This window comes from Amborella trichopoda, chromosome 5, assembly GCF_054954075.1.
Source record: "Amborella trichopoda isolate Santa Cruz 75 chromosome 5, AtrichopodaSantaCruz75HAP2 v2.0, whole genome shotgun sequence".
Taxonomy (NCBI): Eukaryota; Viridiplantae; Streptophyta; class Magnoliopsida; order Amborellales; family Amborellaceae; genus Amborella; species Amborella trichopoda.
The window spans coordinates 10,655,734-10,680,448 of NC_142340.1; the positions used below are offsets into that span (position 1 = coordinate 10,655,734).

Below are 24,715 nucleotides of genomic sequence, written 5' to 3' on the forward strand. Positions count from 1 at the left end.
AACATGAAACACAGAGAGGAATCAAGAGGCCGAAGGATTAGCAAATGTTAAACCATAAGCCCATATTCAATTCTGTACATTTATCTTGTTGTTCATCACTTTCAGAAGCATCAATGAAAACCTGAGTCAACATTCTGAAAAGAACAAAAAGATATCACATCAAATCAAAGTAACAACTAAGACAATCACAAAGCCTGCATCTCAAACTACGTAATTAGGTATCCTAAACGAAGCCAAACACCTGATGGAGTGTTCCCCATGAAATACTTGTTATAAAGCACAATTATTGAAGATAATATACAAAATTAAGCATCAGAAGAGAGAGGCAAGGCAAGGTCAGGTGGAACTTCACAAACAACCCAATGGCAAACCCTTAATCAAGAAACAAGCTGCAGCCCTTAACATCAGAGAGAGAGAGAGTGAGAGAGAGAGAGGGAGGGAGGGAGGGAGAGAGATAGAGAGAGAGAGAGAGAGAGAGAGTGAGTGAGTGTGTGAGAGAAAGAGATGGACGGGGACTGCTTTCATGCTTTCAAGCTAGAGAAACATGTCGTCATAAGTCATATTAAGAGAGGAACAATGACAAGAGAGAACAGACTTGCTTGTGTTCCCTTTATGAGTCATATTGTTGCCGCCCCTCTTGGATTGACTGGAAGATCCTTGCAGCCGATTCTGTGGCAGACCTTGCGTTATGTGGCACAACCCTAATAACAACTCCCCTCCTTTCCTGAGGTGTCTCCTCGTCTACTGCTGAGCCCATCAGGAACAGCGGGAGGGCATCCGTCCTCTCTCCACCACCCTCACAGGGGCTGCTTGCAGTGCTTCCCTGAATCTCAGTCTCCCTCGGCCCCTGAACCTTCCACCCGGAACATGAGAAAGCCTCACTCCTATAATCTGATGAAGTATTAAAGCCTCCACCCTCCCTGTCCTGCTGGACTTCGGCAGGTGGGTCCCGCTTTCTGGTGGTCCCCTGGTTTCCAGCAGGTGAGTCGTGTCTACTGGCAACCTCCTCCTGTGTGGTGGGACCCACCACCTCTTGAACGACTCCAGCAGCATGTACAGGCGCTCTTGGAACCGGGTTCATAACTGAGAGGCCATTAGGAGCAGGGAAATAGCTAGGTGAGGCCCCTGAAAACACTTGGATCCCAGCATGTTGATGGGAGGTGGGAAGGCCATATGCTTGATTTGTAAAGTCTCCAGCCATCGGAGGAAGTGCAAGAGGACCTCCATATGTCGGAGCAATGTAGGCTGAAGGAGGACACATCCCAGAATAAGGCTTGTAGACAAGGCCCTCTGAAGGGGACATAATGGGGATGAGCCACTGGTTATTGGTTGGCAGGTGAAAGTACCAAGGAGGGACAGTTCCATCATTGGGTGGAGGGACAGCTGTCTGCTTTTGGATGAAAGGACCATAACTTGAAGCTTGGCAGAGGATTCCTTGGTCGAGACCACCGGAAGGGGTGGGCTGGTTCTCGTTTGGTCTCTCAGGAGAGTTCTGGTTGCATTTTTGTGCGTCTTCTTTTGGTTTTCGAGTCACAGGTTGGGGTTTATGGGCATAATCGGAATTGAGTTTCTTAGGAGGTGCTTTGGGAGGAGGCTTCTGCAAGTATGAGCTATCTTCTAGTAATAGACGAGGAGATGCAGCGATCAGCTTTTGCACCTGTTCGAAAAAAGGAGGGTGGTTAAACTTTTTCCTTTTTTTCTTTTTTTGTTCTTTTTTTCTTTTTTTGTTCTTTTTTATGTGGGGATAGTTCCTGTGATTGTAATCAATGCCCTAAGCACTGATCCAAGAGCCCATACTCGTCAGGATTGGTACATCATTTAGCATCCATAACTCTTATTTTCCTTTTCTTTTCTGAAAATTTGATGAGAATATGATGAGATTTTCTGAGAAACAGATTTTTGTCTTGATAGATCTTTATATTTTCAAAATTTTCCCAGAATTACCAAATAAGACAAGTTTAATCCTGCATGTATGGCTAAATTGAAAATGTAAATTATAGATTTAAGAAACCTATGTTATCGAAAATGGACAACTCAGAATCCAAGAAAATTATTTACTTCGATGATTTTTGAAATTCTTTTAAATCTTTCATTTTTTTGTAACTTGAAGAAGTTTCTCAGAAGTCAGAAATATTAATTTTGACAATCTCCCAAAGAATTACTTCAGCAAGATTTATCACCATATTTGTAATTAGGCAAACCAGGATTCCCCCAGTCACTTAGTAGAGACTACAGAGCCCTTAACAACTGGTGTATATTAGCATTCCATTCCCTATCAAAATGTTCCAAGTGATCTTAGAGAAACATAAAGTATAATAAGATCAAGGCCAGTTTTACCTTGATGAGTCTGTGCAGCTCAAATACTTGGATAGAAAAAGCCCTCTGCTGGCTGCAAACAAAAGCAATGTAAGAACTATGAGTGGCATTCAAATGCTTAGTCTTGACAATTACATCAAAACTGTGTTCCACATGCAACATAAATATTGAGAGCACAAGCCCTATAAATTGCTCAATTAGCAAAAACAGTATATAGGAACAAGAAATATATTTGAGCGCCAGATACAATGGTGCATGCAACCAACTCCCACACATACTACATTGATGTTCTTTTTTTCTGAGAAAGTACACATCATATTGAGCTTTTGGAACCTTCTTGCAGACCAGTTAAATACCATGGACCCAGATTCCAACAAAAGACTCTGAATCAAAGATCCTCTATCTGAATGTAGACATTGAAAGCCGCCACTAGATATTTAGCATCGAATTCAATGCACATGTATGAAACGTATTGCCTTATACAATTAATGGTCATATATATCAGCTCATACTGTAATTTGACTATTAAGTCTCAGATTCAAGTTATAAACAGCCTAGTATTGATATGGAAATAAGTTACAAATCAAACATTAAAATACACAGCCAAAGCTAATAAGTTCAGGCCCCCAACCTCAAACACTAATCCACAGTCATATCTCCTGTTCAAAGAGGATGCATCCAGTGGCCGCTCCATTACAGAAAGTGTAGCACTTGCGAGCGAGGAGATGCAAAACTAACAGTGAGGCAATGACTTGGCCAATTGCAATGAAGAAGCTAGTATTTTGGTGGCAGAAAACACCAATAATGTGCGTGTGTGAAGATTGAAGGTGATCATTTAGTATCAAATTTGATTCCCATGGAATCAGGATCAATCAGTGAAAAGCTTACCAGCTGCCTATCAGGCTTCAGCTAAACCCATATATCTGAACCCCCTGCTAAAGATTACTCTTTTTCTGTTATAGTGATGAGTCATGGAGACTCAATTCAGGCCAAAGAAATCCAAAGGGTGGGATCAAGGGACCGCTGAAGTGTGAGAAGCTGGTGGGTGTCAAGTAACACAAGGCCCTGCTAAACAAATTGGGCAACTTAGAAAACGTGATCTTGAGGTCCCATGTCTGCCAAAGGAAAACTACCATGTCTTTCACAGCCGAGCCAAAAAGCTACGAGGTGAAAGAAGATGATGAAACCTATCAAACCTTACATTAAGGAGATGCAGGGCTTCAGTATTTTCATCATTGGAGGTGCTCTTTTGGGCCTTGATTGAGTCTCAACCAGACCTTTGACAAGGCAAAAGCACATTTTCGCCAGGTTCCACAGTGCAGAAGGCACTTCAGCAAGTACCTAAGAGCGGACTTAAGCAAGTCAATTCAGTTGCTTAAATCTAAAGCCCTATACAAACCTAAGCAAGTATTCTTGACAAGTAATGTGCAACACAAGGGGAATCACAATATCCAAGAGTAGACTTAAGCAAAAGCTTATATATAAGGCATATTGAATGAAAGAAAATCTGTAAATCACAAGCGGAAGGAGGCTTCTGCAGTGTCGGGTCAATATGAACTCCAGTGCTACACAATTTTGACCCAGTGACATGGGCAGCAACCCCACACTTCATGGACAAGCAACATGTTTTTTTGTTTTTCTTTTTCTTTTTTTTTTCTTTTTTTCTTGTGTGTGTGTGGGAGCTCTCAGGGATTTGGTCTTTAGGGTATCAAGGACTTCCAAGCATTATTCCACAGAAACGGCTTCTTAGGCCGTTTTCTTCTCATGGCTGGCCAGGCCACGAATATTCCAGATGAGAATTCCATTTTGCTATGATGGAGGAGAAGGCCAGGTGTGAAGAACATCTGAGGCATCGGCTCTCTCCGAGCTCCCCAAGCATATATTGGAACTAATTGGGAGGGTAAAGGAATGCCCCTCAGTATTTATATCGTAGGATAGTATGAAAAGCTCTTGCATTCCTTTGTGTGTTAGCTTGCCATTCTCAGATGTGTTTTCTCTGAAAATCTTGTTCAAATCCATCGCAGGGCCATCATTGAGAACTCCATCGAATCAAGCATGTCATTGACAATCGGCTTCCTGCAGTCGACTTGCTCCATCGCATCTTGGTCAGCAGAAAAGTATGACTCTACATCAGCATTGTACAAGTCATCTATGTTTGCTTGAGGAGTGGAAGTTTGGAAAGATTGGGGCTTATAATAGGCTCGTGTTGGTTCAACTTCAGGAAATTGTACACAGAGGCATCCCCAGCTATCATGCTAAGGGGGGTAATGTCATCCTGGGTCTCGGATGTTGTGCCTTGCAGTCACGGTATTGAGTTGGCAGCAGTAGTGGTGCCGAGTAGGACATAGGGGATGTGGACACTTGATGACATGGCTCCGGACTGTTATCGAACTTGGCAGCAGTGGCAGTGAGACTGAAGAGGAAGAAAGGAGTGCAGCCAGTTGATGATGTGGCTCCAAATGTGTGAAGGAACATGCAAAAGAGGGGGTGGCCCCGGCGAGGGATTGGGGTGGGTGGTGATTTGTTGTTTTAAAATGGGTGAGTTGGCAGTTGAGTGTGTGGCCAGGGGAGTCCGAGTTGGAATTGGTGATGTTCTGTCACACTTTTGGGCCGATGAGGTGATGATATTAGTTCTATTAGAGGTAGGAAGCACTCTATTTCACGAGGACAGATCTTGGAGTACAGTGGCGTTTCCCTGTTTATGCATGCTGATTTTGCAGAGATTAGGGCGCTAGTAGGTTTGGGGTTGGATACAACATCATTGTAGCTGGGTTGGATAGGGATGAGGCTATAGTTACCTATTTTTGTTGGATGAGGTGAGAGTAATTGTGATACAATTCTGGGAGCGGGAGAGATCCCAGGTTGGAAATAGACATGATTAAAAGAATTAGATGGCCATTAAATGGTTGGTGGAGATTAGGTTGCTTCTGCTCTCTCTCCAAAGTCGACAGAGGATAGTTTGACCTTGGTAGGGAACTTTAGATCACAAAGGTTGTAGGATCGGAAATCTGGAGGTGGTGGAGATTTGGGATGGGAGTACAAGAATGGCAGAGGGGCTGGTATAAATCCATGGATTTGGTGAAACTCGTATTCTCAAGCAAGACCTTTTAGAAAATGCTTCTTCTAACCTCCACAATTTGATGATTTCTATCTTCTCTGATCCCTTTGGGACCCCTACTCTTCTTCAAAATTTCTCACTGCCTGAAAGAAACTCTAGCAAAACAACTCGATAAGCCACCTTTTAACAAGTGGAGGTAATTGCTTTGTTCGTCTACATGAAAAGGCAAAAGACAAACTTAATCCTAGTTCCGTTAAGAGTGCTTTTAACAGACATTACCCTGTCCAGAATGGACACCAAGTGTTATAACAACAGAAAGAATGCTGTTATACCACTTGCCGTGTAATGCACTTTAAGAATGTATTGCTGTGGGGGGGGGAATAAGGATTCAAGTCTTCCAAGACCAGAAATAAGTCTTGTTACCCCGGATGCCACGCAAGGCACATTAAGAATCCATATTATTTTTTGAATGTTCAGGATTCATTACTTGGTCGATTATCAGGGCATATTAGGGAACAATGGTCAACTAACTTATCAGAAAATAGTTCTCGTAACCTCTCCCACAATTTGCTTACCTCTATCTTTTCCGATCCCACATGAGATAGTGAATGCCATGTCCAGCAATTGCAATAGCTCAATTTGCACGAAATGCAAGAAGTGAGATAGATGAAATGCAGTCCTAGCATGTCACCTCAAAAGGTGGCTCTCCCACCTCCAAGCTCTTACCTAGCTTTGCGTCTGATCTCTTGATTGTCCCGATAACTTGGTGTTACCCAATGCAGTGAAAGAGGGACCCAAAAAAAATAAAAGAAAAAAGAAAAAGACTTGCACAGCAAATTGAACATTTTGTTTTCCAACTCCCCTAATTACTACCATATCTTTAATCCGGCAATGATTTTTCCTATAAGCCCATAATCTTGCAAAAGAGGCATCTTGTAATGAGTGGAAAGAGGTAATGCAGGAAGAAGTACAAGCAGTTCAAAGAAATCAAACCCAGGATCTCACTACATTTCCTAACAGGAAGAAGACTAACAAATACTATTACCTATTAGGTCAATGAACTTGAAGTTCATACCAAATAGAAGTATAAAAAGATAAAATGTGTGCCTAATAGCCAAGGGATTTACCTTAATCTATGGAAATGACTACAAGGAAACATTCATGTCAGTTGCCAAAATGGGGAAATTTGTCCATTGGAGCGCAAGAAAGCTGGCAAAATAACTCTAATAAATGGCCTTCATGAAAATCTCGAGGAATTGTGACTGAAAGCTGGCCTGATTTGAAAATCAGGCTCAGTTTGCAAATCAGAAAAAGGCCTCTTGCACCAAAACTAAATCACGAACCTGGTTCGATTTCAATCATTGTGAATTGCAACAGCATCAGTTTCAAGTAGTATCTTGTTACTACAGGTCTAATGGAAAGAGTACTGGTTATACATTTACATCATAGTGGTTACAGGAGATGATGCCAAAATGCATATTAGATACAATCTAAAGGTTACTTACTATAAGTAAACAGTATGTATCAAGGACATGAAAATGTTGTCATGCTTTCTTAGCATGGAACGTGGAGAGATCAGCGAAGGGAACCTTCATATCCTAGAAGAACTACAAGCATGAGTCAGTTGAAGGAAATAGGAAGATGGTCGGTTCATAACAGAAGAGAAAGGATGCTGGAGTGGGTGTGGAGGATGCCTAAAGTTTAGCCTGTCTAGGAGCACCCCTATAATGTATGTATGTATGTATGTATGTATGGAAAACACTACGCAACGCCTATGGGCGAAAATGAACAGTGATTTCGCCTACCCCCATGACCGTTCAAAGTTCATCACGCGGTCACGATTGTCCGGTAGTGTTTCATTTTTCATTTTTTTTCTACAAATTGGAATGACCTGAAATTTAGAGCGTGTATTCATCAAAAATAGGGGAATCTTTGAAAATTATAAAAAAAATATTTTACATGAAAAAATTGATCAAAATACCCCCTAAAAGTTTTGGGGGTATTTGGTCAATTTATTTTTCGAAGATATTTTTTTATATATTTTTATTAGATGCACTTCAGTAGATGTACATACCCTCCAAATTCAGGTCATTACGATTTGTTGAAAAAAAAATGAAAAATAAAACACTACCGGACATTTGTTACCGCGCGATAAAATTTGGACGGTGATGAGGGTAGACGAAATCACTATTCATTTTCGCCTATAGGCGTTGGAAAGACTTTTCCTATATATATATATATATATATATATATATATATATATATATATATATATATATAAAGTAGAGCTTTATCAAATTACCCATGAGAGATGAACAATTTAACACTTTACCCATATCTTCCGATTTAATTTCAAAATACCCAAGGAAAAACACATGGTTTTGAGTTGGTACAGTTGCAAATAGTTCATATCTAATGGGTATTTTGATAAATTGCCCAAGGCCTGCATGCCAGGTAGGGCCCAAGGAATATACTTACTATACATATGTACATTACAAAATAGGATGTAATTGTAAAACATAAAACATATATATTGCATTTTTTTAATACTATATACACATGAACAAACAACTTCTATAGTGTGAGAGTCATATATAAATAAGAAAATTTCAGATTTTAGGGCCATGACAAGAAAGGGAACTGAATTTTATCACTATCATGTTCCACTGATGTGTAAAACATTAAAATCTATATTTGATCTCCTATAATATAAGAAATATAACTAACACAAAAGCACGTGCATGCACATGCAGCACACTACTACAGTATAGTGAGTTTGTGATTCTAGTCATCTTTATAATTGACAATTTACCAGATCATAAATCAATCAGTAAAAAAGAAAACTTAGATGGTTATTTGTCTGTTTTGTTAAGCACAGGATGGTGCCTGTGTATGCGTCAAACCATGCAACACTGAACATTGTCAATTGACATGTGCCATTATGTGGCACTATCGTTTAGCCTGGAATTTTTATCCCCATTTTTTATCAATTACAACCGAATTCGGATTCTTTATTCACCAGATCATTGCCCTTATACATATTGCAAATAGGCTTTCATCTTGAGGTTGCTTCTATCTGTGGCATTCATCAACTTTAAAAATAATTCTTGAGTTAAAATTACAATTTTAGACTCACTAATTGCTCGCACATGTAACTACTGGATTGCACCTTCACCACAGTATGGAATATTCTTACCATACAGGTACAAGATCCTAAATCTCCGAGATCATTGGATCTACATCCCGCAAGAGAAGGGATTGGGCTCCTATGGCTAATGGAATCATAAGCCCTCATGGTCTAGAAACATGACCTTAAGTAATGGAGGATCACTCTTTGCTCCAAGATCCCACCCCCAAACTGCCAGATCGAGGTTTAGGAGGGGGATGACCTCCTGTCCACAGAGCTCCTCGCAACAATGGGGTGCTGAAATCAATTCATTCACTTTTCATTTTTGACAAGAAATATTGTACCAACAGGGGATTACGTATACATCAAGTTGCACTCAAAAAGGTACATAAAATTAAAGATGCATACGAGGAAAAGAATACAAAAAAGAAATGGGGATGGGGAGCAGCATATCAAGGATGTTCTATGGAAGTCCACAGGAGAGAAACTGTAAGTACTTGAAGGAGATACAATCTCCCTCCCTCCTTAGCAAGGGCAAATGCCATCTCATTGGCTTTCGATATACAAGGAAATGGGGATGGGGAGCAGCATATCAAGGATGTTATATGGAAGTCCACAGGAGAGGAGTTGTACGTACGTATAAGGAAATACAGTCTGACTCCCTCTTTAGCAAGGCCACCTGCCATCTCATTGGCTTCCCTTTTATGTGTGTAAACATGCAACCAATGGTTTCACTCAGGGTTAAAATCTCCTCCAAAATATTTTCCAAAGGCCATAGAAAGGGGGTCTATAGCAGCACAAAAACATATAGAGATTCACCGTCCACGATCAGAGACAACACAAAAGAGTCCCTGTACAACCCACTCCTCTTGGAAGCACTAACACCTCAGCCTGCGTAGTGTCATAAGTCCCCAAAAATCCTGAGAAGACACCAAGGCATGCATTGTGCTATCTCTGGGTACTCGTCTTGCACATGCAATGCCTATATTAACTTGTGCTATCTCTGGGTACTCGTCTATATCTCACTCCACCCCTCTTTTCTCCGTCTCCTCCTTTAGAACTCATCTCAACTGTTCTTTCTCGGTTGCTCCTTTTTCTACTACCTCTTTCTCATATCTATCACACATTCTTTTGTCTTGAGCCTTCTAACCACGGGGCTCTTTCTCTCTCTGATGCCCTACAATTATATACATCTCTCTCACTTTTCTATCTATCACCATTCTCTTCTCTGGTACCCTCTCACCACGTACCCTAGCCTGTCTCTTGCAATGATGCCAGAACATTTTGACGACTCACTGACTACTTAGAAGGCTTTCCAGCAGCTTCTGAAGTTCCTATAATTCATTTGCTGTTTTGTTTTAGCTATTTTTGTAGCAGTCTTTTCTTATTTCTTTTTTATAAGTCTCTCTCTTCCTCCACCTCTTTCTCCTTCTCCCTTATCTCTACTTTGTCTTTTGTATACCGAGCACCCAATTAGTGGGATGCCGTCTTTTGGTTTCTCTTCCGTGTACATCTTTATTTTATAAGTACAAAGTTAACCTTACTCCAAAAAAAAAAAAAGCTACCATCAAAGTTGAGTTTGGTATTATCAGGGCCCATCTGATTTGTGGTCTGCTCTAGTCTTTGGTCTTTGAGCATCCGCAATGCAAACAATGATGAAGTCCTGAGTTCTCAACCCATGAAAGTTAACCCTTGGAAGAGCCCAGGAAGCAATTACAGCTATTATCCACTGGCAAAGGATGCACGGAGTGTCCTGCACCCAATAAATATCTTCCCATTACGATCCATCTCGGGTAGTAGAGAATAGCTAGTAGACACTGTAAGGGCATCCACTGAGGGAGGCATCATCTAAAATAAGCCCAGGAAAAAACACCACGCCTTTCGGGTAAAGAGACAATTGGGAGATGGTCCACCGTTTCCTCAGCTTCCCAACATAAGTAGAATATGAGCATATGTTGGAGACTTAGAAATCTCAGTGATGCAGATGATCATAGGTAAAAGCCTTGTCCAATATGGCCAGCCAACCGAAAGCGATAGCTCTTGGTGGACACACTATGGACCACAACTCATGCAGGTGGACCACAAACTATGTACGTTTGAGAAGAGAGTGGAAAAAGATCTCACTGAAGATGTCCCAGACCTATCAGGGACATTTCATTCACTTTTTAAAACCAACTTCCCCCCAGTTTCCCTAGCATGTTGTCCTGAGAGTACATGCACAAAAGTTTGGCTTGCAAGCTAATAAGACCCATAACCATCACAAGGCAAGACAGTATTTCCAGTGTGAATATAAACCAATTCATGAATGTGAGTCTGGGAGCTCTAGGTCTGGTGATTTGGCAGTAGTATTAACATATTGTGATTCGTGAGAGGGAAGGTTCAAGGAGATCCGTCCTGAAGTCCTAGTACCTCAATCGCCCTTGTGGCACACAAGCCACTTCCCCAACAAAGTGGGCATCAAGAAACTAAGGCCCCTGTTGGGTTGCGACCTTATGGATTTTATGTAAGGACAAAACCCTCACCATCAATCATTTGCAGTGCAAGGGTATGACCTCATCCAACTTCAACTTTTACAACATGACTGAAGATTCACTGGATCGTTTCAGAAAATTGCAAAGGCAACTGGGAATTATAGCCAGATATAATTGTATCATTCAGCATGGTCAAGGTTATGCCTGACTCATGTTCTAATTCATTTTGCAAAGCTGCGCTAGCACAAATTGGAATAACTATACTTCCATGAGGTTGTCCAAATACTCATCTCCCGTTTGAAAAACCCTCCCCACATGATAGGAATGAGAAAAAGGTGAAAGAGCTGCCAACGGTTTTCGCTAGGATACGCCATTCACCTTTACCATCGCAGGAAAGGAGTCAGCCCCCCACACAGCACACATCAAAGGGCTCTCCATACTTTACCAAAACTCTCTTGTGACAAAATGTCCCATTCAGTTATTAATCCAAGTGAAAACTCTCTCTCTCACACACGCACACACAAACACAAACACACACACAGGAGCTCAAGAGTTGGGTGTCATAGACATCACAGCAGAGAAGATTCCATCGTGGCTTTGGTGCTTGATTTGGCAGTATTAATAGAAGAGAGAGATTCACTTCCACAGTCGACCTAGCTTGTGATGTATTGCCGCTCTTTTAAGAAAAGTATGAGGTCTGATATGAACATGTTATTGAGATCCATTTCCATGGCTAGGATTTTGAAAGTTACAAGATGCTTAAAAGGCACGGATCGCCATTGATTCCAAGAATTGTTACGTGAAACCTCGGCTCTCACCTTCAAGGCATTGCATCATCAGCCCTTGCTTGAACTTGTTGTAAATAAGGCATGAAAAACCCTGGTTTTGAAGCTCTCTTAATCTGTCATAGGAAGGCTTTTTCGAAAAGTGAGGTTTTGTGCTGTTATTAACTGGAATTGAAGAGAAATTATCCACTTAGGGATTTAGGAGACAATTTCTCTCAAATTGACGAGAAATTACTTTCACATTTTGGTTGTTGACTGGATTAATGGACTCAATGCATTAACAATGAGTCAATGCATTAACAACAGTTATGGTAACAATCTTCTTCCAAAACATTTATTGTAACAACTAAACCAGCGGGAAAATGCCAAAAGCTAGGAAGAAGATGTGCAGATAACAGCATAAACTCTAATTTGAACCTTGGGAAACTAAACCCTTTCCCTCTTTTGCAGAGACCTCGGATAACTTTTAACCTTCAATCCTATGCCTCAAGGAAGGATCAACCTCCTTTATACAAGAACTGAGAAGGCCGAACATCCACCATGAAATCAGATTGATTCCAGCAAAGGAAAAGCTTCACTAGCCTGAATTCTCTAAATCCAAGACAAAAAAAGGTAGGGAACTAACCAGTAAATCCGAAATAACCAAGAATCGACAGTTTTCCGGCCAAAAAACAGAAAACTCATAGCTCTCAGATTGCCAGAAAATAAAGCATAACTTTCCAAAATCCCATATTCCAGCACCGAGAGAGAGAAGGGGGGGGGGGGGGGGGGGGGTGAGGGAGAGAGACTTTCTGGTTTTGGGTGTTGAGCAAGAGAGACAGAGAGAAAGGGACAAATTGGGAAGAAAAAGTTTGGAACCCTCTTTGGCTGTATGGAGGGGATTCCTTGGCAGGGAATGCAAAATGTGGGGGACGGGCGTTTCCCTTGAGATTCCAAGGTATGACAAGAACTACATAATTAACTTAGCCAACATGGGATGTCCTATAATAACAAAAACTAGATAATGTCATTGACAGTAACACTGATGAAGGTGTCAGAAATCCCTTAACAATCGCGATATGCGTGTCAAAATGCTTCATAACAATACACTCTAAAATTGGGTGCATCCTCCAAAGGGCGACCCAGTTGAAAGGCAATCCATGCCTGATGAGACATGATGGCCTTTTCAACTACTCAAAAGGCAACATACTCAAGTGCATGTGAGACTAGGAAGTCCTAGTGACACAATGTGGAGCAAGGCCCATACAACTTGAAAGGGTTTGTGTGCATAACGGTATTGAAGGAACAGGCATCTTGAAAGTTCAACATCCAAACATTATCAGGTCAAGGGCACAGATTTTACCAGTGTTCTAAAACTTGCCAGCGTCAACTCGGACTCGGCTCGGCAACTTGCCTAGCCGGAATAGAACACCTAAGGGTACCATGTACAGTCTTCGAGCGAGTAATTACAAACTCGCCCAAATATTGTGAAACTTGGGGTTGATTCGCCTAAGTTTCACAGTACTCAAGCGAGTCGCCGACTCTCACTGTTATGATTAGAAGGGGGCAGAAATCCACCCCCTATATTTCTTGGTTTCTTAGATTTCAAGTTTAAAGTTTGCTCATTTAAGACAAAATTGGACCCTTGGTATGATTTTAGTCTGATCTATCAATTAGAAACAATAGATTTGAGGGAAAAATCAGATTTGATAGATTCTTGATGGGTCAAACTTTTGTCCAGATTTGAAAATTCAAATTTCTTGGCAATCGATTGCCAATCTTTGATGAAATCCGATCCCTACGCCTATTTTTGTGTTCTTGATCCAATCATAAGCTTGATTTACAGGCACACAAGGAAATTTTTTTTTGGGGGGGGGGGGGGGGGTGGGGTGTTGACCAAGATCAAATTCATTTACTATTCATCCAAACTTTTCAAGAGCTTAGATATCCTGGATCCAGACACTAAAGCCAGAAATTGGCTTTGGGGGTTTTCCTTTTTATTGCCTCAGGAAGCTTTGACAAGGAATTCAGATTAAGCTCAAAGATCAGGGGATTGGTATTGAAATTTTGGGTATGCTTCAATGTTTTCATTTTAAATTTATGAAATTGATTTACTTTTTATTAAAATAAGAAATAGTTAATTTACAATTCCTTTTGTATATACTTTTATACATTTTATATTTTTTTTATTTGTCTGAATTTCTCCTTTTTACGATTTTCTTTTTTTCTAAGCCATTAACATCAATTTATTCCTATTGCATTTTACAATTTTTTTTAGTTCCATAATTTTTTCTTTTACGTGACTCAGACAAGTCCAAGACGCCTCGCATGAGTCACCCAGCTCGAGTAAGTGAGATGACTCGCATGAGTCACCCAGCTCGAGCAAGTGTTGAGTCGACAGCCAAAGCCATTTCTTGGAACCCTTGATTTTACAATGGAGACCCCATGGAATGTTTACCCATAATTAGGATTATATAACTAAAACATTATCAACATTATTCATGTTGTCAAAGGCAAAAATCAAGAGGTTGACAAATGACTTGGTGGTAGCTAGAAGTCTAGACCTAGTTTGGGATTTTGGTTTACTTGTCATCTAAGAACCCAATTCATTTATATTTGGATCCGATTTTGGTGCATTAAGAGACAGTTGTTGGAGTACGTCCCTAACATCTACACCATCATTCACACTGGGGGGCTGCAGATCATGCTCGAAAATCGAGATTCAAGTATGCTATGTACCACCCATTAAATGGATGGTCCAGATGTCAAGGCAGGATGAAGTTGACGCAGTCCAACAACTCCCCCTAAAATACGGAACATTTATCCTTTATATTACAGTTGTTTCATTATGAACAGGTTTATTAATAAAAGGTTATTTATCACCAGGAGCTGGAAGGAGTGTAAGTGCAAAGGCATGTCAAATGCTAAAAGTTTTTTAATTTAGGAAGCATCTAGGAACATGTATGTGTGATGGAAAATCCCATAAGTCCACGGGCTTATACTAGAGCAAAAGCCTGTTGGAGCTAAAGGTGGTTGTTGACCCCCAAATTTTGTAGACATGTAGATCTCATCTAAGAGATCAAGAAAAACAATAAAAAGGAGTAAAAAAGCACACCATTCTTGGTAAAGGCAAGGCGTCTATTTGATGGTAGATGGATCCTAGCCTTCAAGTACTTAAAATTTTTTCCCCCCCGCGCCCCTCTTTTGAATTCATTTTTTTTCAAACCAAGAGATTTCAACCCAGAAAAAAATCCGTTAGCCATGAATTTTTATAATGGCTTATTGCCTCATACTGTAGTGTATGCCTATGAGCCAATAGAATCTTCTTCCATAAAAGAAAACATTGAATAAGCTAATGGTGCCCGTTGGCTAAAATGTGTGCATAGAGCGATTTGTTGTGTGCAAAACATTTTGCAAATCTTTGATTAAAAAATAGACGACTGAAAAAAACATCGATTTTCAGATCTTAAAGGCCTAGATCCCTGCCCACCAAATGAATGGCTTGCATTCACCAAAAATGGCAAACACATATTTCCCATTTTTTGTGTCTTTTCAATATTTTTTTTTATTTTGATCATCCTCATCTAAATAAGGTCCACATGTCTTCACATTTTCGGCCCCAACAAACCCTCTAGCTCAAAGTGGCTTATGCAACAATATAAGCCATAGTTGTGCACCTCAAAACCTCACTCTAGTGATTTTGGAGCCGGAGTCAGGGCTTAAGCAAAGCTAGTGATTCTGGAGCCGGAGTCAGAGCCTAAGCAGAGCTTGGCCCCCCTTTTCCCCTACCCCCCAAAAACAAAACCCTGCCCCAAAGGGATCATGGTCCCTGAATAAAGGGATCTTAATCCCTAACTAAAAGGGTTCTCAGTCCCTATGGAAGTGGCATCACGGCCCCACTGAAAATGGGGCACAGACATAGTTTGAAGGGATCACAATCCCAGCAGGATCTTCAAAAGTTTTTGAATCTTCTGAAATGTTTGATTTCATACTATTTTTTGCTATTCGATCATTTCTAGCAAATGACCACCTGTCAACAAATTTTGATTTCCATTTTCATATGCACAGTTTCCACCAGTGGATGAAAATCAGCAAGCCGACTCAAATGGTCCTAAAATAGAGAATCACCTGCATTGTCAGAACTAGGTGTTTCATTGTAGTGAGTCATCACGTTCACTGTAGAGACTCAGGTGATAAACTCACCATGGCCGGACCCAAGCCGGTCATGCCCGTCCTAAGCCCGGATAAAGGAGGAGGGTTGTGTTAGGTAGGCAACCAGCGTAAAACTTTACCATATCTTTTCGCAAATCCTAATGATATATATGCGTGTGTGTGTTTGTACCATGCGTAATGTCAACCTAGAACAACACTAGTGAGGAGGGGCGATTTGATTCAAGCGGAAAGCTCTAAAAGGGAAAGGCCCGAAAGGACATGGATGAAAGTAGTGAGAAGAGCTATGATGATTTATGGTCTAACTGAGGGTATGGCCCTTGATAGAGTGGAACAGGATTCATGCAGCCGACCCGACCCTACCTATTAGATAGCCAATTACAGAATCAACGAGGGGACTCGCGAATTGAGAATGTGATTTAGGAACAGCAATCCGACTTATCAATTAGTGCCAAGTAAGCACCAAATTCTTATTTTCCAAACATTATCGAGAACTCCTTCCTCCTCTATGGGGATTGTAGTGAATTGCGTGGTACATTGTAGGACTTGGGCAATTCCTAAGTCTTGGTGCTATTGTTTCTTTTTCTATTATATTCTTTTTCTTTTTCTTTTTTTTCCATGTTTAAGCCGACCCACCAAGAATAGGCGAGCTGACGTTGGAGCAACAAGCCAACTTGGATCAGAGAGTGGCCCCAAGTCAGCACTGGATTTCTGATTTTTAAACTCTATCAGGAACGTTTTCCTCCTCTATGGCGATACTAGCAAATCGCGTAGCTCACTGTAGGGACCAGGTTCACTAAAACCATGTAAATAAAGACTATAGTGGTTTAATGATAAAATTTTCAGTTCTTATCATGACCCTACATTCTCATTTTCTCAATCTTTTAGGGACTTCTTGGCTATGAAGTCCTCATTGAGTATGCATATAGATAATGATAAAAAAGTGGAATATATACTTTTCAATTTATGAATATCTGTGTGTAGAGCGAGAGAGAGAGAGAGAGAGGAACTGGAATCATTAACAAGGTAGGAGATGAAACTGCCAAAGATGCCAAACTTATTAAGAGGAGTTTCATTTCATTGACACTTTCTAAGAAGGAGGCCAAGTGGATGAAGATCGAGGACCATTCAACAGAATGGAAGACCAAAATAGCGAATGTTACGTGGTAGTCTTTCAAGGAAATTGACGTCATCTTACTTATATCTTATGCAGCCCTTAGTTACTTGCATACAAGGCTGTAAGGGCACCACAATTTCATCTAATGAGAATGATTGATGCTCTCAATTAACATGGCAGAGAAGTGAGATTTAGCAAAAGTAAAATCCCAATTCTAAAGACCATAACCTGCCAAATCTAGGGGTTGTATGGAGATTGCAAACACTAATGATAAATTCTAAAAAGCCTAAACGATTTCAGAACAAAACACCTAAACCTGTGCTTGGATATGATTAAACCTGCAAGATCCACAACAGATTTAAGGTTCTTGCTTGTCACATTGATATGACTCGTCTAAAGCAAATTGCATCAATTTTGAACTCTTTCCAGAAACATATTTATGGTTTCATGACCTAGATCGAGCATTAGCAACTATAAACAAAAAAAAAATGCAAATTAGAAGCTTTACACACGCAATGACTTTCATATGAATGATCAATGAAGAATAATTTTCTTATTCAGAAGTTATAAACGTTTATCTCATAGAACATTTTTCGCAGACAGGTAGAAGATTTCTCCCTTTTCTCATATGAGACCACAGTGGAAGCTAAAATTGCACTTGAACGAAACTGTCATTTTCAGTCCCATATTGAAATTTCATGCACATCCAAGATCTTGCTGGATTGAATAGAGAGGAGAATTTTCAAAGTTGCTGCTGAGTCTGGACTGTACCTGTGTGAAACCCCCTTGGTGACTGAATTACTACCCAACAACCCACGTACAGAATCTTGCAATGAGTATTTTGTGTTTAGAGGTTCAGGAAATATTTAATCTTTCATCTAGGCGGACCAATTATGCATATGTCTTGGCACTATTCTTCAGTACTTGTGTCCTCTGTCCAAAACTAATGGACAAAACAAATACATATTAGTGTTTCATAAAAATTGGCTCATTCTGTCAAAAGCGTTGAAGTAGAGTCTTTCTTGCCAAATCAGCCTTCACTGTTGCTGGAGCAGACAACAAAATTCGTACTAGTGTTTCCTCTACCTTGGACGCAATGCCCAGTATATTGTACTGGTGATATGAAATGGCCTTTTTCTTTCATTGGGCAGATCAGCAATACGATATGGTTGGGTTTATGCTTATGAAGTACAAATGTCTCAAGAAACTGACCTGGCACACTGCATCCCAGGTAGACACAAAAGTCCAACACAAACATATGCCACACTTTAGAGTCTAGACTAATGCTCACTCTTACTCACTACCTAGAATCTCTGCTTTAACTCCTTTAGTAGTTAAGTTTTTGCTCTTCAAGAGAATTGGATCTCTTGACTCCATCTAGTCGATTCTATATATAATAAGGCTGCTACACCTCTGCTGCACAAAATGCAATCTGCCTCATCAACTTTGTTACCATTTTTTGTTCTCAATCTTGATGACTGTTTCAACTATCAATATGTAAAATATGTTCTTTAGAAATTTGCAGCAGCTTATTAAGTTGCTTTAGTATTTCAAAGCCACTTCTATGAGCTCTACCTCCAGTGCCCCTTAATAACTTGTAAACTGATTCAGGTGCATCGAACTCTATCACGAAGCAATTCATCTGTGATATCTTCTCTCATTCACTTTCCTAGAGGACAATCCTTTAATTTTAAGCTCTTGACATGATAGCTCTTGAACCTCACCGCAAATTTGATTAGCTCATGTTCTCAAAGTTCCTTCTGGTATCAGTTCAGTATGGGTTTTCAACTAAAAACCAATTCGGTCTGTAACCATTTATCTCAGTAGAAGTGAGACAAAGGATCATATGACAAGATTATTGATTGATAAGCTGTAAAGTAGGTAGACTTACCTTGACATTTCCCTGTTATTAGGAATTATTTAAAGGTTCAGCCTCAAACACAAAGGAACCTCCACAATCCCACTAATCTCTGCTACACTATCAATCATGTTTCTATACACTTCGCCACACAAAGAAATGCCTTACATAATTTAAATATTCAGTATAGATTAACCATTGAGAATGTCATAAGGAACCCCAGAGGATGAGTAAATCAAACATCAAGTATGTACAAGCTGCAGAGCCTACAAATTCCAGTAAAACGAACATCTTTGCTGACATTAGAATCAGCATAAGAAGATCATAGATTGTTTTTATTCGATAATAATTGAAACTTCAACAATTTGCAAAATAAAGAAAATTATCTTATTACAGAGAAACAGCATTCCATTGCAAAAAGTGCTATCTCTGCTCATAAATTGCACACAGAAACAACAGCAAAACATGGCAAAAAGGGAAAACCTAATTAACTGTTCAATTGATTATGCATAAACAGTACATAGATGCCTATAAAGGTACAGTTTGTTTTCATTAATAGCCTTCAAGGTTAAAATTGCTTACTTGACAATTGCTCTTCTGGCTTTCCAGAAGTGCTTCTGGCCAATTACCCCAACAACATCATCGGGGGATATTTCAAGACCGGATATGGAATCCACCATTGAAGTCTCGGAGGCGTCATCATTCCTATTTCCATCCTCCAACTGTTGCGACTCACAAGCATTGTCCCCGCTTTGCTCCCTGTAGTTTTCAGGCCCATTAGGGCTCCTATTGTTGCTCCTCGGTGATGCTCCAGAGCCCAAATTAGTCATCATCCATGATATATCACCACTGTCTCTAACCTCGGGCCTACTCGAGCACCTCAGCTCATTCCCAGCACTAGGCCGGGTGCACCCTGGTGCAGTATTGTCCTGTACTTTTTCGATTCTGTTGAGCAAACCACTTGACCTATCTTGATTTGGTGTTTCCTTCATGTGTTTAGTAGGAACTTCCCCATTTTTTTCTGGAACCTCCATATTGCACACAGATTGTTGCATGTGATCATTTACAGGTAAAGAAGATTTTGGGGCACAGCGATTGTTTTCTGATTCCAAGTTATGTGGGTCCGAACATTTGAACTTCATAAGATTGAAAAACTTTGAGGGTGTCTCAGGGGCATTTAGGGCTTGAAATGGAGAATTGCAGGAGACTGTTGCACCATTCTGAGTGCTATTTGCCACTGTTCTTGTTGAACACCCCGGATAGAGAGGATAGGACGGAGCCACTCTTTCTATATGGTTAAGTGTTCCAGAATTGCCAAAGTTAGGAACCATAAAATCATCTTCGACACCAAATTTTGGCCCACTTGATGCCTTTGAATCAGAGAGATCATTTGGGGTAAATTGGTTGGTCGAGGATAACTGACCTGTGACGATGGGTGTTTTGTAGCTGTTGTTTCTCAAGGGTCTCCTATCAAACTCCATTGGTGCTGCATTTATATTCATCACGTCTGAAGAACAGGAGTTGTTATTCTCTGATGAATAAGCCAGTGTTTGAGGAATGCGCAATGGGGGAAATGCGCTCCTATCATGGCCACTAACCTGCAGCCACAGTGCAATCGAAATTATTCCAATTCAGGCAACAGAAAGGGCCGAAGGCAATTAAAAAGAACCTCCATCAATGAGCTTATATAGGCAAATCAACATATATATGTGTGTGTGTGTAAACACCATGATACTGAATTTATAAAAAGCTTAAGATCTTCTCAAGACATTATTTACCCAACAAGCTACACTAAATGTTACTAAGAAAAAATGGGCTGATCACATCCTTATTCCCAATTTGATCCCTCACCCAAGACCAGTACAACAAGACTGCAAATAAGTCAAATTTTCAAGACCTCGTTACAATGTACAAATCAAAACATAGAAACCAATCTATCTTCAACCCTAATAAAGTGAATAATTATCAAGCAGTAAAATTTCAGAAAAATCCACCATCCACCATCACAGTGATGGAAGATCATACACAGAGTAGATAATCCTTATGCTTTAACCAACCAAAGTAACAGTAACACGTGTAATTGATCAATAAGAAAGAAAAAACAGCAGAACAGATGTACCAAAGATTAAGAGCGAGAGAGTGAGTGCGAACCTCATTTGACACCCTCAATCAAGCCCATAGTTAGCAAGTTGGGGAATAACAATATATCGTCAAACCAAAACATAGGTAATAAATTGGTTTTGCTCCAAAAAGTTGGAGGAAAAAAATTGGGTCAAAATACGGTCGCCAAAAATTAGTTAACTTAGAAAATCATGAATATTTCAGATTTGACTAAAAAAAACGGAGTGAACATATCGGATATGTAAAAAAAGCATAATATAGGAATATGGGTTGCGGTTATTGTACGAATACATTAAAACCATTGAACTATAATTTTCATGTCCTTATCTAATATCATTAGAGTCATACTTGACAAATTTTTGCATAAAATTTTAATAAATACTACAAGGATACTTACTCTATTGTCATGACACAAAACATAGATACTTACTCTATTGTTGTATGCTCCCAACTACAACAACAACAATACTAAACACAAGAACTACATTAGCGAGCAACAAAAACAAAACCCAAGATATGGATTATTTTTCAAAGAAAAAAAATAAAAAAGATATTTAGTATAGGATTGTACTTAACTAAAACACAAACACCCAAAAACATAAAATAGTAGTCCATCCAAATTGTCATGTTGTATACACTGATGAAAAGAAAAAAAAATTGTAAAGATTAATCGAACTTCTATATGAAGAAAGAAAGCAACAAAATGCTTATACAAATCCAGATTAGAAGCTCACCCTGAACTCCTAGTTGCCTAAAACTTTAGTTGTCACTGTCTCTCTAGTTCTTTATAATGACACTCTGTGTTTAGAGGAAAAAAACATTTTTATTGGGTTACTCCTCTAACTCTAACTATTATTTTGATCTATATAATCGTTTTCATGGATTTCTTTGGAGAATATATTGCACTTTTTTTAAGGGAAGATATTAGTGAAATTTTTGTATGAAAAGTTTTGTTAAATTAAGATTCTTAATTTACTTTTATTTTTAATGTGCTAATCTCTAATGTGAAATTCAAAAACATTAAATTAATGAAGAGATAAAGTTATCGGGAAGAAGTCTTTTTTAAAGTTTTTTTTGAAGAAAGATGAAATACCGGTGTATATCGGTCCCACTAAAAAAAATGCAAATTTTTTTTTTAAGATATTTTGAAAACTTTGGAGTTCTTAACGGATTTCAAAAAGTCAGATTTTTTGAAAAATTTATGTTCTAAACGGAGACTTGCTAACTATGATCAAGCCAAAAGGTATCATAAACAATAACAAGGTCATAACACCATAGGACACCACCACAAGTTCAAAAGATTGATACATACATGGACGCAAGTTCTAGCCATCCATTAAAATAGATGGAGAATCCAATGAGAACAACTCCTGGCATCAAAGAGAAAGAGAGAGAGAGAGGGGGCCCTTTCTAAGAATCAAAAAAGAAAATTTGCTTGCAACCGAAAAAAGAAAACAACAACCACATATCCAAGAAAAATTAAGGCAAAAGGAAAAGCCAAAAATAAAAATAAAAATAAAAATAAAAATCCTGTTAACTCAAAGTGGAAGTTAGCTAAGGAAATCTCACCTAATCTTAGAACTTGGTCAAAAATAGAGAATTATTACACATCAACGGTCAGGAAACCACAATCCACCGTCAGAGCAATTTAGATCAAAAGAAACATAGATACTTGCACTCCAATTCAGTGAATCCAATGAAACAATAAAGAGAAAAAAAACCGATTATTTACACTTGTTAACCATAATTGAAGAAGAAAACAAATAAAAAAAGTTTTACACCAGAATAAACCACAGAACAATTCCAAGAACAACAAATCCACAACATAATTCAAGGGAAAACAGTAAAATTCAAAGCATCAGTAAAAATTTTCGGAACCAAAAAAAAAAAAAAAAGTCACAAGCAGTAGCCAACCATAACGTAACAACAAAGTTCCACCGCACAAACTCATGTCAGGGAAATGGAGAAACAAATAATCAAACCAATACCCAAAAAAAAAAAAACAGGAAAAAAAGAAGCAGCTCATGAACTCACCTGGCTAGAAGAAGCAGAAAGCACAGAGTTACTTGCATCGCGATTCGACAGCGAAGAGAACGAATTGGACTTCTGAGCAGGCACACTCAGCTGCTCGTAAAGGGCCATCTTGTTCCTCGGAGGAGCCCTAGGCCCCCCTTTCTCTGTATCATTCACATGGAGCCTAGGAAACATTGGACCCATGGTTTTATCGCAACCTCCATCACCACCGATCCTGGCCTCATCTTTCCCACCTTTCATGGCCACTCCTAAACACAAACCCACCAAGAAAATCCCCTCTCCATGAAAACCCAATCGGAGAATTCGTCAGAGAGATGAGGAAACACAATCCGCCATTGACGAGGACGAAAATATGTTGCAGAAGTGGGGGAATATGAATGTGAGCGTTGTGGCGGTGGTGGAGAGAGAGAGATTCGCAGATGGTGGGGAGGCGATTGTAATTTGGGAATTGTTTGGAAATGGGCTTTTTCTCATTAACTACTGAAATAGGGCGAAAAAGTGGACGGCGAGTAAGAGCAAAAGGGGGTTATGGGTTGGATGCATATCCTGGATGTTTGGTCCGAATGGCTGAGATAGATACACGCATGCGTCACACAATCTCTTACTTTCTCTCTCCCCTCTCTTTGTCATCACTCTCTCTCCTCTCTCTCTTGCATCACTTTCTCTCTCCTCTGTCTCGTGCCACGCTTTCTATCTTTTATGTCTCGTGCCTCACGTTCTCTCGCTTCTGTATCGGGCATTGGTTCATCTTTCTCTCTCTCCGGTCTCACTCGTGTCACTTTTGTTTCAAGGACTTAAAAACGGATGTCATAAAAGCGTTACGACGGCAGTTATAAAAAATAAAATATACATCCCTACCAGTTTTCTAAATTGTTATAACAAAAATACCCTAAAAGGCCGTTATTGTTTTAGAAGGACGGCCTTTAGATTTTATTTGCCGCCTTTGGTCCGATTTTTTAGTTATCAAACTGTTTAGTAACCGAAAGAAAAACTAATGTGATTTTTTGGGGGATATATTTTTTTTTTTTTTCCACCTTTTTTTTTCCTTTTTTTTTGGTAAATTCATTTACAAGTAGTCTTATTACAATAACTCTTGCTTCAAATAAAATAAAACTACTACATCTAAGATCTTTAAAATCTTGATGCCACTAAACCAATTTTTTTTAAACAAATAAAATAAATACAATTATTGTGGTTGAAAATATAAATATAATATAATTAAACATGGCACGAAACAAAGAAGATATTATCAGAGATTACCTCAAGCTGGTTTATTATACCCCGCACCAAGTCACCACCTGATAGCGCGAGATCGACGATTAACCTTCAATCTCAACCGGGAAAGTAAGTTTAGGTCAAACCCTTTAACGGAACTATGAACACCTTTATCACAAATCTCAAACCTTTAAGTAAATCCCCTTAGTAACCTAATTTGAAAGAGATCTTCTCTTTTCGACCACAATCTTGTAGTCTAAAATCCCAAAGAAAGATGAGAGATAATGAGAGAGTTGAGAGAACCACTATGAGAGAAATATCAAATATGAGAATGGGGCGTGCCCCTTTGGGTCTCTTAGGGAGAGGAACTTTCTTAAGAGAGATATTCTAAGTGAGTATGCCCCCTTGGTGGGATGTGAGAAGGAGAGATGAAAATCAGATGTAGAGATTTTGATAAGGATCAA

At 39.4% G+C, this 24,715-nt stretch overlaps 1 protein-coding gene across 6 annotated transcripts; it reads right to left on the reverse strand.

The window, feature by feature from the left end:
* Positions 1-247: 247 nt before the first annotated feature.
* On the reverse strand, positions 248-23,523 carry ELF3 (hydroxyproline-rich glycoprotein family protein). 6 transcript variants are annotated; one of them, XR_016055954.1, is made up of 7 exons: positions 23,037-23,523; positions 19,464-20,479; positions 3,518-3,657; positions 3,205-3,381; positions 2,948-3,026; positions 2,338-2,389; positions 248-1,657 (listed from the first exon to the last, which is right to left on the reverse strand). XR_016055954.1 is itself a non-coding variant. In XM_006853838.4 (4 exons), exons 1-4 carry the CDS (start codon positions 23,274-23,276, stop codon positions 611-613), a joined length of 2,355 nt encoding a protein of 784 aa, XP_006853900.1. In that variant the 5' UTR covers positions 23,277-23,523; the 3' UTR covers positions 248-610. The 6 variants fall into 6 exon arrangements, 1 of the variants encoding a protein (XP_006853900.1); XR_016055955.1 differs by having other exon boundaries at positions 2,948-3,049; XR_016055952.1 differs by having other exon boundaries at positions 2,948-3,381.
* Positions 23,524-24,715: the final 1,192 nt, after the last annotated feature.

Excerpts from the sequence above, each read along its gene's own strand:
- ELF3 (XM_006853838.4), bottom strand. The coding sequence starts at position 23,276 with ATGAAAGGTGGGAAAGATGAGGCCAGGATCGGTGGTGATGGAGGTTGC. Across the intron at positions 20,480-23,036 it reads TTTCTGCTTCTTCTAGCCAG|GTTAGTGGCCATGATAGGAG; the intron begins GTGAGTTCATGA and ends CTGTGGCTGCAG. Across the intron at positions 1,658-2,337 it reads AGCTGCACAGACTCATCAAG|GTGCAAAAGCTGATCGCTGC; the intron begins GTAAAACTGGCC and ends TTTTTCGAACAG.